The 17,409-nt window shown below is 39.6% G+C and overlaps 1 protein-coding gene across 1 annotated transcript in view; it reads left to right on the forward strand.

Moving 5' to 3' along the window:
- Positions 1-17,409, forward strand: part of LOC134319661 (gamma-aminobutyric acid receptor subunit alpha-2) — a 54,431-nt gene that overhangs the window by 11,978 nt on the left and 25,044 nt on the right. Inside the window, exons 3-6 of the mRNA XM_063000955.1 lie at positions 3,060-3,127; positions 12,336-12,556; positions 14,217-14,299; positions 16,635-16,778. Coding sequence (XP_062857025.1) covers positions 3,060-3,127; positions 12,336-12,556; positions 14,217-14,299; positions 16,635-16,778 — 516 coding nt within the window. The remainder of the gene's footprint in view (positions 1-3,059; positions 3,128-12,335; positions 12,557-14,216; positions 14,300-16,634; positions 16,779-17,409) is intronic.

A 17,409-nucleotide genomic window follows, 5' to 3' on the forward strand; every position in this document is an offset into this window, starting at 1 on the left:
TTGTTTTCGCAAGACAATTCCAAGCCACATTCTACACATGTAACAGAAGCATGTCTTTGTATTAAAGCCGTGCAGGTGCTTGTCTGGCCTGCCTGCGGCAATACAATAGTTGGTGGTCAACAACTGATGGTGACGTTACACAGTGGTAAACCCAGCGTTTATAGATATTGTGTATTATAAAGCATATTCTGTTATAATATTCGGCTTGTTCATTATCTATTACCCAACCTGTGTCCCACTGTGATTATTTAAAGTTAACTTTGAAAACATTTCAACATGACCATGTAAGACTGCGTGTGTGGTAGGGTTGGGGTTTGACCTTGTTTTTACATGAAGGGATTCTATCTTTTAAGTCATGTGGTATAGTTTTTTTAATATTTGAACGCAAAAAAGCAACATGCAAGTTAGGCCAAAAAGGGGAAACATAAAGGATTCAAGGTCTCTGAAAGCAGCTTGCATTTCTTCCTTTAAGATATATTAACCAACCTACATAACACATCTATTAATAAACCAGAAAAAGCATCCTGAGGCTTTAAGAGCGCTCCTCAGCTTTAAGCGGTAAATTACTGCCAGCCCCTCAGGGTACCTGCTTTAATTTAGCCTCATACACGTCTATCAAACATACCCAGTGCACTGTAATTATGTCTGGTGTTGAATAAAGCCCGCTGTGATATTTCTTATGATAATAATACATTTGAAAAAGATGTTATCTTTCAATTACAGGGTTTTTTTTACAAGATAGTAAAGGAATATCATTTCTGTTTAGCCATTATCATGTTTTCTGTATTTGTATTTGTACAGAAGTTGTATTACTTGGGTTTGTGACATGCATGAATAGTCATTGAAATGTGTTGCGTTATTGCTTCCAAATGCAATTCGGAACTTGTTAGCTTTGAAATCAAGGAGAAATTATAATTAAACACTGAGCTGTAGCACTGGCAGGTCTGATATTACTATTTAGTATAATTGAACGGTGCAGCTACAGCAGGGCAAAATTCACGCCTGAATACATGGCTTTGCACCTAAATTAACACTGGTGTGTCTGAAATTGGTGAACCCTGTAATTAGAAGATGTGTCTATATACTTTTAGTCATACATTGGAATGTCAGACATTCATCAGAAATTACAATATCAAGTGATGTTCCTTTTTTACTTCAAAATATTCATCACCAAAATTTTGATTGAAACAGCCTGGCGTATGAGTCAGAACTGCAACAGCCTTCATGGCTAATCATGATCCCAGGGGTCTTATTCTGATGGCATGTTGTGTAGCATAATAAGCACCATTTTACAATCCACAAGTGAGTCGGAACAGTGGCAACAAACAGAACAAAAAGCAGGAAATAGCTTTGTGAGTCATGCATAAACAGTAGAACAGGAGAAAGAGAAATACAGACGAGCACAAGCAGACAGACACAGAACGAAGCAGATGTCTATTTAATGACAATCATAAAAATAGGCAAGAGATCTCTAGAAAGTTCTTCAGTGGCACAGACACAAAGCAGATCCAGAAAAGACGGCACTGAGGTGTACTTACAGACACTCTGAGATGTCTTTTCATCTCCTACAGGAATACACTCTGTACAAGGGCAGAAAATAAAATTGTGAATTATTGAGGGATCAAAAGTGCCTGCAGAATCACAAGAGGTTTAAACCGGCTTCTAAAAGACATTTTCTACAGAATTTTTAGCTAATAAAAAATAAAGTGTTTCTGAACAGGTTCACTTCTTTAAACAAATCTATGTAGAATAATGTAATTCATTCATTCATTTTTAGTATTTGCTAAACGAGTTGTGGTCAATTTAAACCCATTTTAACACTGGCCACCAATTCACTCCAGGGCATCTTACACTCACTGACATCTAGTAATTATTAAAAATAGCTTACTACCAGCATGAGGAAACCTACCTGGACATGGCAGATCTCTGTGGTGAATAGAAAGTTCAACACCTGGACTTAGCACTGTATTGTTGTGAACTCACACTAATATAGTGCTGAGTCGGCTATGTGAAATACTATTTGAAATGAAGAGAACAGCAAACAATAATGCTAAATAATACTTTCTACACTGAACTACAGAAAAGAATTCATTTTGAACATGAGCCGTGTTGCAGAGGGATTTCGGAGGCTGTTCACATTCAGTCAGAGTTAGAGAAAAATAAAATTAGATTCACTAACCAAGCTCGCCGACACAGACGTGTTGGGTTTTTCCAAAGCCTGATTGCTTATTCAGTTTTAGAAGAGCGCTATATTTCTGTAATGAATCTAAATGCTCTGTACCTTGTTCAAATGTTCAAATATATGTAGCATTGACTGCACCTTTGGTGGTATTTTCCTTTTATACCTTACCAATTATACCTATAATAGGGCAGGTTGCCCTCGAACTGAGATTCCAAGTGTAGCCCCACACCTGCAAGAATGGTAAAATGAATCCAATTTGCATGATGCATAATTAGGGTAGAACAAATATGTGGCTAAAAAAGCCAAAAAACAGCATGGTCAGATTCCACCACACAGAAAAGCAGTAAAGGGAACATAGCTGGGGTGGCCAAAATAACAGAAACAAAGTAACACATGAAGGATACCTTATGAGAGTTTATTCACTCCAAGTTAATCATCTGTGCCTCCATGCCCCTATAAATGGCAAGGCCAGATGACATGATTCTGTAACTTTCTCCTGCCACCAATCTCCATGGCAGGTGGGCCCATTACAACACCCTCACCCTTTACGAATTCACCTCCTTATTGTAAAATGTTTAAATGGTATAGCTTGAGTATTTTATAAACATTGTACATTTATTATGCCCAGAGTTTTATGTGTGTTGCAAACATCAAATTCTAAATACAATAAGTCAGTGAAAACATTGAAAATCTTTTTCTTTGTATATTTGTCAGTTAAATAAAGGTTCAAGAGAATTAACAAATTGTTGTTTTTCTTTCATGTAATGTCCCAGCTTTTTCAGAAATTGGGTTCTTACTAATGTATATACAAGGAGCTGAAGTGATACTAAGGTTTTATGTTTAAGAACACTTCAAACTTATTTACTATTTTTTACAGATCGGGTCACCACTGTGAAGACTGATATCTACGTCACCAGCTTTGGGCCTGTTTCAGATACTGATATGGTGAGTTTAAACAGTTTTTACACTTTAAACAATTACCTGGTAAATATTATTACCCTATTTACTGGTTAAAATCCAACTGGACAAACCAAATCCAATAACTCCAATTCAATAAATTAAATATTAAAGCACATGTTGTGGTTTAAAAATTTTAATACACCAAATGGCTAAATGTATGTGGACACCACTCCTATTTTTTCGGTATTTCAGCTAACTCATAGCTAACGTGTAAAATCAATGATATAAAACTCAAAATAATGCTCATGGTTTTGGAATACTATGTCCAACAAGATGTCCACATATGTTTGAAGAGAAAAAACATCTCATTTATGCATGGGTCAGTAATAAATTGGCAGTGGCCCTTGGTGGTCCCTCGAGGATCAGACCCCAATGTTCTGGGTTGCAAAATCATAAGGGATGCCACCTGACTGCACTCATGTCATTCTAAATTAGATCCTCTGTTCTTGATTAGCCAGAGGAGGCTGAGCTATGACTCAGTGATCTGCTAGCACAGCTGCCTCCATTATCAATTCAAATAGGAACGCAGCCAAAAGAAAAAGCTTTTATTGCATGTTTAAATCAGACACATTTAAGCTCTGAGACAAGAACAGCGTGGTTGCAACAGTAGGTAAAGGCATTTATAAATAGTGAAGGAGGAGTAGGATCACAGAATGTATGTCTACCACATATTGTGTAGCAATTGCAAAATAATGAATATTGGAATTGTATTATTTATTAAACATAACAAATTAAAACAAAAGCTCAAGTGTCTGTGGTGTTAATTGTCTGGTTGGCCTTGTAACATAAAACCTCTGCAGCTACTACTACTGTCTGTTCAGGGCAACAACAAGAGATTCTAAGAATTCACCTCTAGGCTGATGTGAAGATGCAGTAGGTAGCTTCACACATGATGAAGGAGGCATTCAAATAAAAATTGAGGCAATGCAAGAAAAGGGGAATGATATGAAAAAAATGAAAACATATTGTAGCTAGGAACCTAACTTGAACTAGAATGGATGTTACCATGTAATAAACATGTTATAAAAATGTCTTGTAAGATATTGTAGAACAATCTTGTGAAGTACCAAGCACTGGAATGTGCCACCAATGCAAGAAATGTGCTGAATGTAAAGAGCAAATTTAAACAAGATATTATGTACTAATCATTATTTTAAATAGTAACCTCAATTGTGTAATATTGAAACTTCCCTTATATTTTGTTTAGTGTGATGTGGATTAGGATACAGCCATAAATGTTTGTAAGCTAACGCATTTCTTATAAACTGACCATGAAAATTCAAAAAGCAATAAATTGTCATTTAAAGATGCTTAAATATATAATAAACTCAAAGTAGGCCGCTCAGGTGGCGCAGCGGTAAAGAGGGTAAAAAAAGTCGGATCATAGGTCCTCATAACTGGTGCAACTGCGGCCCCTGCTGGCTGACTGATGCCGCCTGCACAGGGCTGAGGAATAATGCTGATGGGGGTGTGGCCCTCCATACACAGTGCCCGTCAGTGTATGAACTCGACTCGTGCAGGTGAAAAATGCAGTCTGTACTGACATACGGAGGGGGCGTATGTCAGTTAAGAGGCATCCTCAGTCAGCGGTGAAGGGTCGAATCAGTATAGAGGACACAATCAGGGTAATTAGACACGACTAGATTAGGGGAGAAAAATTGTGGGGGAAAGTGGGGAAAAATAGAAAATTACACAAAAAAAAAAACCTCAAAGTAGTGCATGTGGTCCATCACATCATAGTGTTATTGACAGATGCCAAGTCCATGTGAAAGCAGCCAAACTGCAAGTCAAGTGTTACAATTCAGTAGTAAGGTTTGACATCACTAATGGTCTTGTGGCTGTATTGAAACACTGACCATTTTTTTTAAATCTGGTGAAGGTGGACCTAATTCATATTAACGTTGATAGTTATAGAATTGGATGTTTACCAATTGATGATGATGATAAAATGCCATGATTGTAAGGGTACTGTGAGGATTACTCAGGTATTTCAGTATGGTGTGTGTGTGTGTGTGTGTGTATGTGTGTGACCCCTTGCTGTTCTTTCTCAGTTGGAGCACCTCAGCACTGTCCTGTCTATGTAAGAGCCGAATATGACAAACCAGCAGGTCACCTTGTGCCGTAAAATATTCATCCCAAACACTTTTACATAAACTATTGTCACAACTTGGGATTTTGATCAGTTTGACTGAAAAAACTATAAAGAAAACTTTAATTTTGTTAGAAAATAATAAAAAAGCATCTATAAATCGTCTACTTGACAAATAATAAGTTACAAAACATAAAAAACTGAAATGCTAATCATCACTAAAGAATAATTGCCTTTGCCAGCTATTACAGCTGGGAGTCTTTTAAATACACTTGAAATTATTTTGCACAGCATGATAAAGAACAGTGTAAAGTGAAATTAGCCATAATTGCGTCAAGTTCTACCAGGTGATTAGGGGAGTGAGGTTGTACAGCAGTTTTGAGGTCTTGCCACAGATTTTTGACTCAGTCAGAGTCCTGATCTTTACCTCTTCAAACACTCACAGTTTTATATTTCAAACCACTTCATTGTTTTAATAGTCGTGTATTTTGTGTCAGTGTGGATAAACTATAATACAAGGTTTACGCTTTACATAAATGGACCACAGTACAGAGAGATTCTTTGGCAAAAATGATCTCTCTGTACTGTGGTCCATTTATGTAACTAGATTGCACATTCCACATATAATGTCCCTATAACATAATGCTGTGGCGACAGTATTTTACAGTGGGGATAGTGTTACCTGACTGGTTTACCTTATTAGATTTACACTATGTAAACAGCTTAGAATTCAAAGTGAGGACCATAAGAGTTTCTGGTGGTTTGTTAAGGAGTCTTATATAGGCATAGAGTAGCCAAGGTTATGTATACACCGACCAGGCATAGCATTATTACCACTGACAGATGAAGTGAATAACACTGATTATCTCTTCATCACGGCGCCTGTTAGGAGCGAAGGCTGGCCCGTGTGGTCCGATCCAACAGACGAGCTTCTGTATCTCAAATTGCTGAGGAAGTTAATGCTGGTTCTGATAGAAAAGTGTTTGTTGTGTAGTTTGTCGCGTATGGGGCTGCATAGCCGCAGACCAGTCAGGGTGCCCATGCTGACCCCTGTCCACCATCAAAAGCGCCAACAGTGGGCACGTGAGCATCGGAACTGGACCACTGAGCAATGGAAGAAGGTGGCCTGGTCTGATGAATCACATTTTCTTTTACGTGGATCACGTGGATGGCAGGTTGCGTGTGCGTCGCTTACCTGGGGAACACATGGCACCATGTGATGTTTTGTGATGCTTTTGGTCAATGTTCTGCTGGGAAACCTTGGGTCCTGCAGATACCACAGCACATCTTAGTCTAGTGGAGTCCATGCCTCGACAGGTCAGGGCTGTTTTGGCAGCAAAAGGGGGACCAACACAATATTAGGAAGGTTGTCATAATGTTATGCCTGATCAGTGTACACTGCTATAATCTTACAGTTACAAGGTATATAAATACTATATTTTTCCATGGTATAATATTGAGAAATCTGATGGATACGTTTCTTTGTTTTAGACATAATTCACTTGGTTTATTTGATTGTTTATTGTTTAACCAACTAAAAAGCTTTATTTGGGGATTCTGTATATCTCCTTCCTCCCCACCCCTCTTTTCTTCTTTAGTCCCTCTTTCTAGCCAAACCCTTCCTATTCTGCCACCAATCCACAGATTGCATCTATTATCTGGTGCTTTAATTCTTCCCCCCTCATTTATTTGTCTGTTATGCATGAGAGTGCTGCTAAATTGCAGGATAGGATTAGCTGGACAGAGACCTGTAGACTCTCCTTCTTTTTAAAAACAGGGAGATAAGAAATGCAACATGTAGTTCTTTCTTTTTCCCTAGTTTTGCTCATTCACAGGCGTCTCTTCTCTCACAGACAGGACAGAATCAATTGGGCATGTTCAGGCTTTTCTTTGAGGTTTTTTTTATTTCTTCAAGACAAATTGCACCATTTCTTTGCCCTTCACCTGTTCCCTGGAGCTCATCTTTTCTCTGAATTATTTCTCACTCTCCCATGTGTATTTTTCTCCTGTTATTTTGAAAGGTTTGACAGTAATTTTTTGCACCCCTCGATGGAAACGGGGTTTTCTTCTATTAATGGATTTTGGATTTTACATATGCTGTGTTCTTTCTTTGGTTGTTGAGGGTGGTTCTTTTTCTAAATCTATTTACATGGTTAGTATTTACACTGCCCTGCGATGGACTGGCACCCCGTCCAGCGTCCATTGAAAAGCTGGGATAGGCTCCAGATCCACCCCCCACCCCCCGCAACCCTGATTGGATAAGCGGTTAAGAAAGTGAGTGAGTATTTACACTGGTTAGCACTTCTGCTTCACAGTGCATGGTCAAAGGTGTATAAACACACAGAACCTGAATGTCTAACTATGGACATTCTTATTAAGTTGATCCTTAACTGTTTTTATAGCCTGCACTGTTATGGAAAAGCATGTTACTTGGATTTGCTGAATGACCAGCAGGGATTCCTTTTATTCAAGGCCTGGACACTATTTTTATATGATAATATCTTGCATACAATGTTCAATTCATCCCAAAAGTTTTGAATTGGGTTGAGGTTGGTAATAAGTTTATTAACAACATGGTAAACCCTTTCATTATAGACGTTACACTGAGCATTGGGGAATTGCCATGCATAACCAAAAGCACACACCCTTTAAAAAAGCACAGTTCTCCAGAATGTCCTTTAAAAGTAAATTGCAAATAAAAGTAAATTGGAGAATCAGTTTGCTTTTAGGGCGGCACGGTGGCTCGGTGAGTAGCACTGTCGCCTCACAGCAAGAAGGTCCTGGGTTCTATCCCCAGGCGGGGCGGTCCGGGTCCTTTCTGTGTGGAGTTTGCATGTTCTCCCCGTGTCTGTGTGGGTTTCCTCCGGGAGCTCCGGTTTCCTCCCACAGTCCAAAAACATGCAAGTGAGGTTAATTGGAGACACTGAATTGCCCTATAGGTGATGTGTGTGTGTGTGTGTGTGTATGTGTGTGTGCCCTGCGATGGACTGGCACCCCGTCCAGGGTGTTACTGTGTGCCTTGTGCCCATTGAAAAGCTGGGATTGGCTCCAGCACCCCCCGCGACCCTAAATGGATAAGCGGTTAAGAAAGTGAGTGAGTGAGTTTGCTTTTAGGTATAACCTATTATACTGCCCATGTTTGTCCATGGAAAATGAATCTCTGTATGACTGGTATTTTGCACATAGCATGCACATACTTAATTATTATTAGCCTATATACTTTTGGCCATGTAGAATCTTTCTAAATATTTACCTGAAATGCTAGCCATTCAGCATTAGTCAACCTTTTAGCTTAATAGCCATTGATCATTCAGTGGAAGTCGCTCATGAATTATTCATGTCCGTGAGAAATGATTTGTTAGCGCTATCTGTTCCTGAGATTGCACCCCCATCCATTTCAGCACTGATAAACTGAATTATTATGTACTTGCTGTTTTATCTCCTGTTTTCGAGTGGTATTGACTGCGGATGTAAGACCTCGATGCTATATCTCAGGTCTTAAAGCTTTTAGTACAATCTTTCTTCCAGACCTGATCTATTTGCACCCCTCCCCCCTATTCTCAGTACTCCTGCTTTGCAGTCATCTGAACCCTCATTAAAGTTAATACTGTATTGAACTGTGGGAGCTTCAGACAAACAGCACAGGAATATCACTCAAGGAAAGCATTGCCATGTCAAGGTTTAGATTAGCCATGTTTGCTTGGGGTTTCGCAATTTTAACAGAAATTGATAACATTACAAGCAATATAACGGTAGATTTGTTAGATCAGGTTGCGAGTGATGGCATGAATGAGACACCAGGGATTTAGCGATGTCTCAGATTGTAGAATATGTTCTTGTCTAATTGCTACTGAGTTCCAGTAATTACATACATTTAATTATTTATTTAATAGACATGTTTTAATTTCATTATCTTCTCATGAATTTTAGAGTAAAACAAAATCAAATACTGTTGCGATTTTAATCTAATTTCTATCCACCAGTCATAAAAGGAGGGAAAAAGTGTTTTTTTAACCTGTCTTTACATTTACATTAATTTCATTTAGCAGACGCCTTTATCCAAAAGTGACTTACCCTTGTTACTGAATACAATGCAAGAAATTAAGAGTTAATTAAGAGTCCTTGCTCAGATGCCCAACAGTTTCAGCTTGGTAGTGGTTGGCCATGAATCAGCGACCTTTGATCACTAGCCAATAACCTTAACCACTGGTTACCAACTATTGAAACCAGTACAAAGGCAACAGATTTAATGTTACAACCAATCAGCTTTATTGTATTTTGTATATACAGTACATACTCATTCTAAACTTGATGGGTGCAACATGTTTCAATACATTTAGGCCATGAGCACGTTTACTACTGTGTTAAATGACCTTTTTTTACCAATGTTCTGTAATTATTTGGAAACTGAGAAAATCAATTGCTGTAGTTTGTAATTGTTAAAGTAATTGATTTTTTACAACCTTTCACTTGCTTAACATGTCTAGTGTTACAGTTATATGTTGTGCTTTGTAATGCATCACATGTTTTCAGTGGAAGTTGTTTGGCATTTTCGTGCTAAAAAAAAGACTTTTAGATGGCAGTTTATGTCTCTCAAAATGTATTTGCACCCCTCAGCATTAATAGTTTCCTTTCAGATGCGAAAGAACCAACATCCTGCCTTCCCCCTCACACACACACACACACACCACCATACCATATCACACAGTTGTAATGATTACAATCAGTATTGTCCTTTTCCTCTTTGACCTGCAGAATACAGTGTATGTTTTTCCCCAAAATAATTTGAAAGTTGGACCCATCAGACTACAGGTTAAATTTTAATAACAGATGAGTTTGAGCCCAGAGAAGTTGGCAGCATTTTTGGATGTTGTTAATACATTTTTATGCTTTGTGTAGTGGAACCTTAACTTGCTTCTTTAATGAATATAACCACATGTGCTCTGGAATAGACTTAAGATTCTCTTAATCATTCATAATGTGCCGCTCAGGTGGCACAGCGGTAAAACACACTAGCACACCAGAGTTGGGATTTCGAATACATCGTATCGAATCTCAGCTCTGCCATACAGCTGAGTTGGGCGGCCACATAAACAACATTTGGCTGTTGTTTATTCAGGGAGGGAAATGTCGGATAGGGACCTCATAAGTGATGCAATTACACCCTCTGCAGGCTGATTGATGGCGTCTGCACAGGATAGGGGAATAATGCGATCAGGGTGTGGCTTTCTGTGCACAAAGCTGATCCGCAAATGAACTCGCCTTGTGCAGGTGAAGAGATGCAGTCCGCTACTGCACATGTGTCGGAGGGGGCGTGTGTCAGTTTGCTCTCCTCAGTCAGGGTGGGGGTCAGCACCAGTAGAGAGGAAGCATAACGCAATTGGGTAAAAATTGGACACGCTAAAAATTGTGAGAAAAAAAATCATTCATAATGTTATGGAATGTAGATGGAGAAATCTCTACATTTCTTGTATTTGTATGTTGGACTATTTGCTTACAAAATTTTTTTGCAAAAGTGACAAACAACTGAACCTTTCATTCATGGCCGCATCACCTGTTTTCAAATAAGTTGGTACAGGGTAAATTATCAAATTTATTGAGTTTCATAAATATAGGCTGGGTTAAACCAATAAAAAATATGTTGCTGGTGATGTTTTAATTGAATATCAGTGAAAGGCAAGTAAATAATTAAATACATATGTCTGTAAAAAAAATAAAATAACAAAAAAATAGAAGACAACATAAAAGTAAAGCCTAGCTTGAGCGAAGCTATGTTAGAAGAAGAAGAAGATATACTTTATTTGTCATTTATACATATACAGATGTACAGTACAATGAAATTCTTTCTTCGCATATCCCAGCTTGTTTGGAAGCTGGGCTCAGAGCGCAGGGTCAGCCATCGTACGGTGCCCCTGGAGCAGACAGGGTTAAGGGCCGTGCTCAAGGACCCAACAGTGGCTGCATAGCAGAGCCTGGATTTGAACCCCCAATTTTCCAGTTGATAGCCCAAAGCTCTACCCACTAGGCTACCACTGTCCCTAGATGACTCAGACCTATTTTCCAGCATTATTGAACATGCAGGGGCAGAGTAGTCTTGTAAAGGCTAAAATCCTGAGCAGCCATGATCATTTTCTTAGAGTTATGGTCCAGCATGGTACAATCATTAGGTGTTGCTATTACTCTTCCTGTATCCACAATGACTGTGATAGATAATACATCACCACCAGATTGCACTGGATCCATTTAGTTAGTGTTGTGGTGTGCATGTGATACAGCCAGCTTTCCTCAGGCTTGGAAAAGAAGCCATCTGGTGATGAATCAAAGTGGATGCCGTATTTCACTTTGGATTGATAAAGCTGCTCCATGCGGGCCGTACTAGTAGCCTCAGTCTTTACATTTTTCATGGAGAGGCCTGGGGGTGTAGGGTAGGACGTATCGAAATGTACAGAGAGAGAGAGAGAAAAGGAGCAGGAGTGATAAGAGTAAATGACAAAAGGGAAGCAGGATGAGCAGGGTAAAAGGAGGTGATGGAGTAGTGGCAGTACAAGCTTAGTCTCCATGCAGCTACTTTGCCCTCAGTGCAAAGATTGCAAAGTGGGGGTCAAATAAAGACGTTTCCTCTGTTGCTCAAGGTCCAGATAAGCACTGCAGTACCACTTGTCTTATACTGCACCTAATAGCAACAGTTATCTGGCTGCCTTCTCAGCTATTCTTTTTTTCTTTTTACCAGTTACATTTACTGACTGTAAATACTGTTATTTTATGCAAACCGTTTCCACTGGGTCACCGTGACACTCATAACTGCCAAATTAAAGCAGGAGACTAAGTAAAATGCAGACTATTATTCGTTTTTGCTTATGGGCAGTAAAATCTCAGATACGACTCTGTGTTACACATGCGGAAGCTTCAAGAAGCTGGTAATTAGAATCTCTGAGGGTGTGCCCATTAAAAAGCACTTATGCTCTTAGTGTGTGGTCCCATGATCTTTATCCCAGTGAAACACTCTGTATTGCCACATGGTCAGTATTTTGGAAAGATGGCGTAACATAACTTTCTAAACACATTAAGCATTACATTTATATTTCTTTTTTAATTTTTTAACAGGAATACACAATAGATGTGTTCTTCAGACAGAGCTGGAAGGATGAGAGGTTGAAATTTGAGGGACCAATGAACATCCTGCGCCTTAACAACCTGATGGCCAGCAAAATCTGGACTCCAGATACGTTCTTTCATAATGGAAAAAAATCGGTGGCACACAACATGACCATGCCTAATAAGCTTCTGCGCATCCAGGATGATGGCACACTGCTTTATACCATGAGGTGGGTCTAAGTGCTTGCTTTGTTGTACTCTATGTAAGAAGGTATGCATTAAACATGAAGTCATTCATGTGTGGGTCAATAAATAAAAATAATCTAAAACATTACTGGGCGGCACGGGGCTAAGTGGGTAGCACTGTCACCTCACAGCAAGAAGGTCCTGGGTTCGATCCCCAGGCGGGGCGGTCCGGGTCCTTTCTGTGCGGAGTTTGCATGTTCTCCCTGTGTCTGTGTGGGTTTCCTCCCACGGTCCAAAAACATGCAGTCAGGTTAACTGGAGACACTGAATTGCCCTATATTGCCCGCCTCTGGATGGTAAAAAAGACACAATTGGTGACTTTACATCAGATGGGATGTGAGCAATTATGCATTCCTTTTTGTTCAAAAATACGAATTGCAATGGATAATTAAAAATGACTACACTGGGAGAATAAAGAGAAGCCAACATTTCTAAAAGCTGACAAATCTTGACATTATAACCCTTTTTAAGAAATGCAAATTGTTCTGAACTACTGGAATGTCTTTTTTAAGTAGTGAATTCAATCTAAGTGCAAATGAATTATTTGACATTATTAAAAGAATGTAATGTACAATAGATATAACAATATGTATTCAAAGAACAGCTGTGTAAAAAAAATGTAATAAAAAACCTGCACATCATGTTTTAGAAAGAATTTAGGATGTGCCATGAGCGAACCATTTTCCCAAGACAAAAGTGTGTTTTTCATCACTGATTTATAGTTTGAACTTAAATGGCTTTTCCTTGCACAGTAACCACGGAAACCCCAGGTGCATGGCATACAGTATATCATAGGGCATTAAGTAGCCATTAGGGGGAAACTGAAAGACCAGAAGAAAATACACGTGGGCATGGAGAGGATTCATCAGACCCACAGACAGTGCCCAGATGCAAGGCTTAAACCCAGTACCCCAGGCACCTGGCACTGAGAGTGCACTGACATATGTACCTCCCAATAGCTGGGCTGTTCGGCCATTCTCTCATTACAAACATAGCCATAGGGCATCTACAGTGCGCTAGCGTGTTTTAACACTGCGCCATCCAAGTGCCCAAAAATCAAATAAAAGTAACTGTTTTTAATTAGTATCTTTAAAAATATGCTGATATAAAATTCAGCAGAATTATTTTAGGATTAAAGGCTGCTTGTAACTTGAAACCCTATTTCCCAGAGAGCGCCACCTAGGAAAAACCTGGCAACCCTGGATCTCGATAATGGTGCTCAGGTGGCACAGCAGTCTGTTATACTAGCCAGCTACCTGGTCAAAGGCTTTACGGGCACAGCTGTGTCTGAAGGAAGGAGGGCTGGATGGAGTATCACCACGTTGCTCTTGCAACAACAAAACCTGCTGTTTTTTAAGGGTGCCTGCCAGATAGGTAGAATGAGTATTGTCAATGATGCGTTGGCTTTTGTCTTTACTCGGGCAGAAGATTTTTGTTTGTTTGATTTAATAGAAAATCAGGTGTTCAGGTAAGAGTGCATTGTTCCTTTGATTACTGGGGCAAATCAAAAGAAAAAAACAACCTGTAAATAGCAATGACTTTTCACCATATTTTTCCTTCATTTAAAGTCTTAACGTGTGTGTGTGTGTGTGTGTGTGTGTGTGTGTGTGTGTGTGTGTGTGTGTGTGTGTGTGTGTGAAACAGGTTGACGGTGCATGCCGAGTGTCCAATGCATCTTGAAGATTTTCCCATGGATTTTCACTCCTGTCCTCTTAAATTTGGCAGCTGTGAGTAAAACCACTTACGTGTAACTGACTGACTGGGTCCAAGATTATTTTGTGACACTGAAATACATATACATGGCCAAATGTATGTAGACACCCTCCCATGTTTAAACAGCTCATAATTGGGGCTTTATCCTATTACAACATGACATTGTAATAAATAAGAAGACAAACTTCAAGCTGGACATCATGACGTAATACCAGTGACCGATCTTACTGTTATCTTACTGATACTCTCATGACATTAAGGCTGCAATAACAGTAAATTAATGTTTTTTGTTTTATTATTAACCCTCATTTTGAAATGACAACTACAGTATTTGGATGCTTGGGATGTTTGGGTCCACATACTTTTGACCATATTGTGTTAGACTTCCCACTGCTTATGAGTATGAGGGTCAGAATACACTTCTGAATGCGTGACTCCAAATTGATGTGTCCACCCATTGTTAACAGGCACATACAATTAAACACACAATTATCCAGTCATAATAGATAAAGGTGGGAAGTAAAATGAGTCATGACATGGGTTATGTCCATAATACCTTAATTCATCTGTCCTTGGTTGCATCAAACACTGCTGAGGTCAACTCTGCCTCTGGATACATTATCAGCACAAGAACTATTAGTCAGGAGACTGATTTTCAGCAATGTACCGGATTGGATTTTCAGCAATGTGTTTCTAGTGACCATATGCAATAAAAAACATCACCTGGATTGGTGTAAAGCAGGGGTGGGTACCCTCCGGCCCGTGGGCCGTATATGGCCCCCCGCTCAATCAAATGTGGCCCGCCATATATTTCCTAGATTTTATTGTCTGGGCTTTATGCAATTAATCATCATAATCATCTGTTCTGCCATTTCAGGGTCGCGGTAGCAACAAGGCAAGCAAAGCAGCCCAAGCGTTGTTGTTGCCGCAATTAATGATGACGCGTATATCAAATGAACCAATTAGCTGCAACAACCATGACTGTTCATGGTCTGTTCAAGTTTGTAAAAATGTCGAAACGCAGGAAAGTTGATGATGAATGTCGTGTCTTTCAAGAAAAATGGGCAACGGATTTCTTTTTTGTTGAAGTGAAAGGAACTGGCTGTATGTTGCATCATTGTAGTCTGTGGCCCGTGACCAGATATGTAATTATTAATCTGGCCCTCAGTGGGTAAAAGGTTTCCCACCCCTGGTGTAAAGCATACTAGCAGTGGGTTCTGGAGCTGTAAAAATGCATCTGTGTCCAGGACATTAGTGAGTTAGCGCTTTAGACTACTAATTACAGTTTCTGATTTCAGTTGTCCAATCTTAACTATTCTGCTCTTAGTTGTGTTTAATAAAACATTCTGGCAAACTATAAAGTTTAAGATTCATAAATTAAAGATTAAGTTTTAATAAATAATGACCTGTGGCTTTTTATGGGTTGGTTACGTCTGTGTGTCCCAGTTAAGAAAAAAACATAATGCTTGCATTTATATGTACAGCATTTAGCAGATGCATTTACACCAACGAGGCATAACATTATGACCACTGACAGGTGAAGTGAATAGCACTGATTATCTCCATCACGACACCTGTTAGTGGGTGGGATATATTGGGCAGCAAGTGAACATTTTATCCTCAAAGTTGATGTTAGAAGCAAGAAAAATGAAGATTTGAGTGAGTTTGACAAGGGCCAAATTGTGATGGCTAGACGACGGGTCAGAGCATCTCCAAAACTGCAGTTCTTGTGGGGTGTTCCCGGTCTGCAGTGGTCAGTATCTATCAAAGGTGGTCCAAAGAAGGAACAGTGGTAAACCAGCGACAGGGTCATGGGCAGCCAAGGATCATTGATGCACGTGGGGAGCAAAGACTGGCCCGTGTGGTCCGATCCAACAGACGAGCTACTGTAGCTCAAACTGCTGAAGAAGTTAATGCTGGTTCTGATAGAAAGGTGTCAGAATACACAGTGCAGCACAGTTTGTTGTGTATGGGGCAGCAAAAGGGGGACCAACACAATATTAGGAAGGTGGTCATAATATTATGCCTGATCAGTGTATACTAAGTAACTTACAATTGACCAAATACAACTCAAGCAATTGAGAGTTAAGGGCCTTGTTTAGGGGCCCAACAGTGGCAACTTGGCAGTGATTTGGCTTAGTTTTGTTAGAAGAATTGCATTAGAATGCAAATTATGTTCTAAATCTAGTAGAAAGTCAGCTTGGAAAATAAAGGCAGTAGTAGTAGAAACATTTTTATATTAATGACCATGTTTTTAAAAATGAAGATGTTTGCATATGGTTGGGCTGTTTGTGAGTACTGGGGTCAGATCACTATTCTAAATGTATGACTCGAATTTGTCTTGAATAGATGCGTACACGACGACAGAAGTGACATACACCTGGACAAAGAATGCCACAAACTCAGTAGTGGTAGAAGAGGAGAGCTCCCGATTAAACCAGTATGATCTACTGGGACAGACTGTAGGCAATGAGACCATCCGATCCAGCACTGGTGAGTGACAGTTTCTCATAAAGTTATTAAACTCATTATAAACACTTTTAATGTCTTTAAACATCCCTGTGGTTTGATTTTTTCTATCTCCTCCTCTGTCCTCTCACCTATTGCTATGTAGAGCGACCTTGGGTATTAGAAATGCGCTATACATCGATCAGCCATAACATCATCCATTTTATCAGCTCCACTTACCATATAGAAGCACTTTGTAGCTCTACAATTACTGACTGTAGTCCATCTGTTTCACTGCATGCTTTGTTACCTCCTTCCATGCTGTTCTTCAATGGTCAGGACCCCCACAGGACCACCACAGAGTAAGTATTATTTAGGTGGTGGATAATTCTCAGCACTGCAGTGACACTGACATGGTGGTGGTCTGTTAGTGTGTGTTGTGCTGGTATGAGTGGATAAGACACAGCAGCACTGATGGAGTTTTTAAACACCTCACTGTCACTGCTGGACTGAGAATAGTCCATTAACCAAAAATATCTAGCCAACAGCACCCCGTGGGCAGCGTCCTGTGACCACTGATGAATGTCTACAAGATGACCAACTCAAACAGCAGCAATAGATGAGCGATCATCTCTGACTTTACATCTACAAGGTGGACCAGCTAGGTAGGAGCGTC

Source organism: Trichomycterus rosablanca, chromosome 8, assembly GCF_030014385.1.
Source record: "Trichomycterus rosablanca isolate fTriRos1 chromosome 8, fTriRos1.hap1, whole genome shotgun sequence".
Lineage (NCBI taxonomy): Eukaryota > Metazoa > Chordata > Actinopteri > Siluriformes > Trichomycteridae > Trichomycterus > Trichomycterus rosablanca.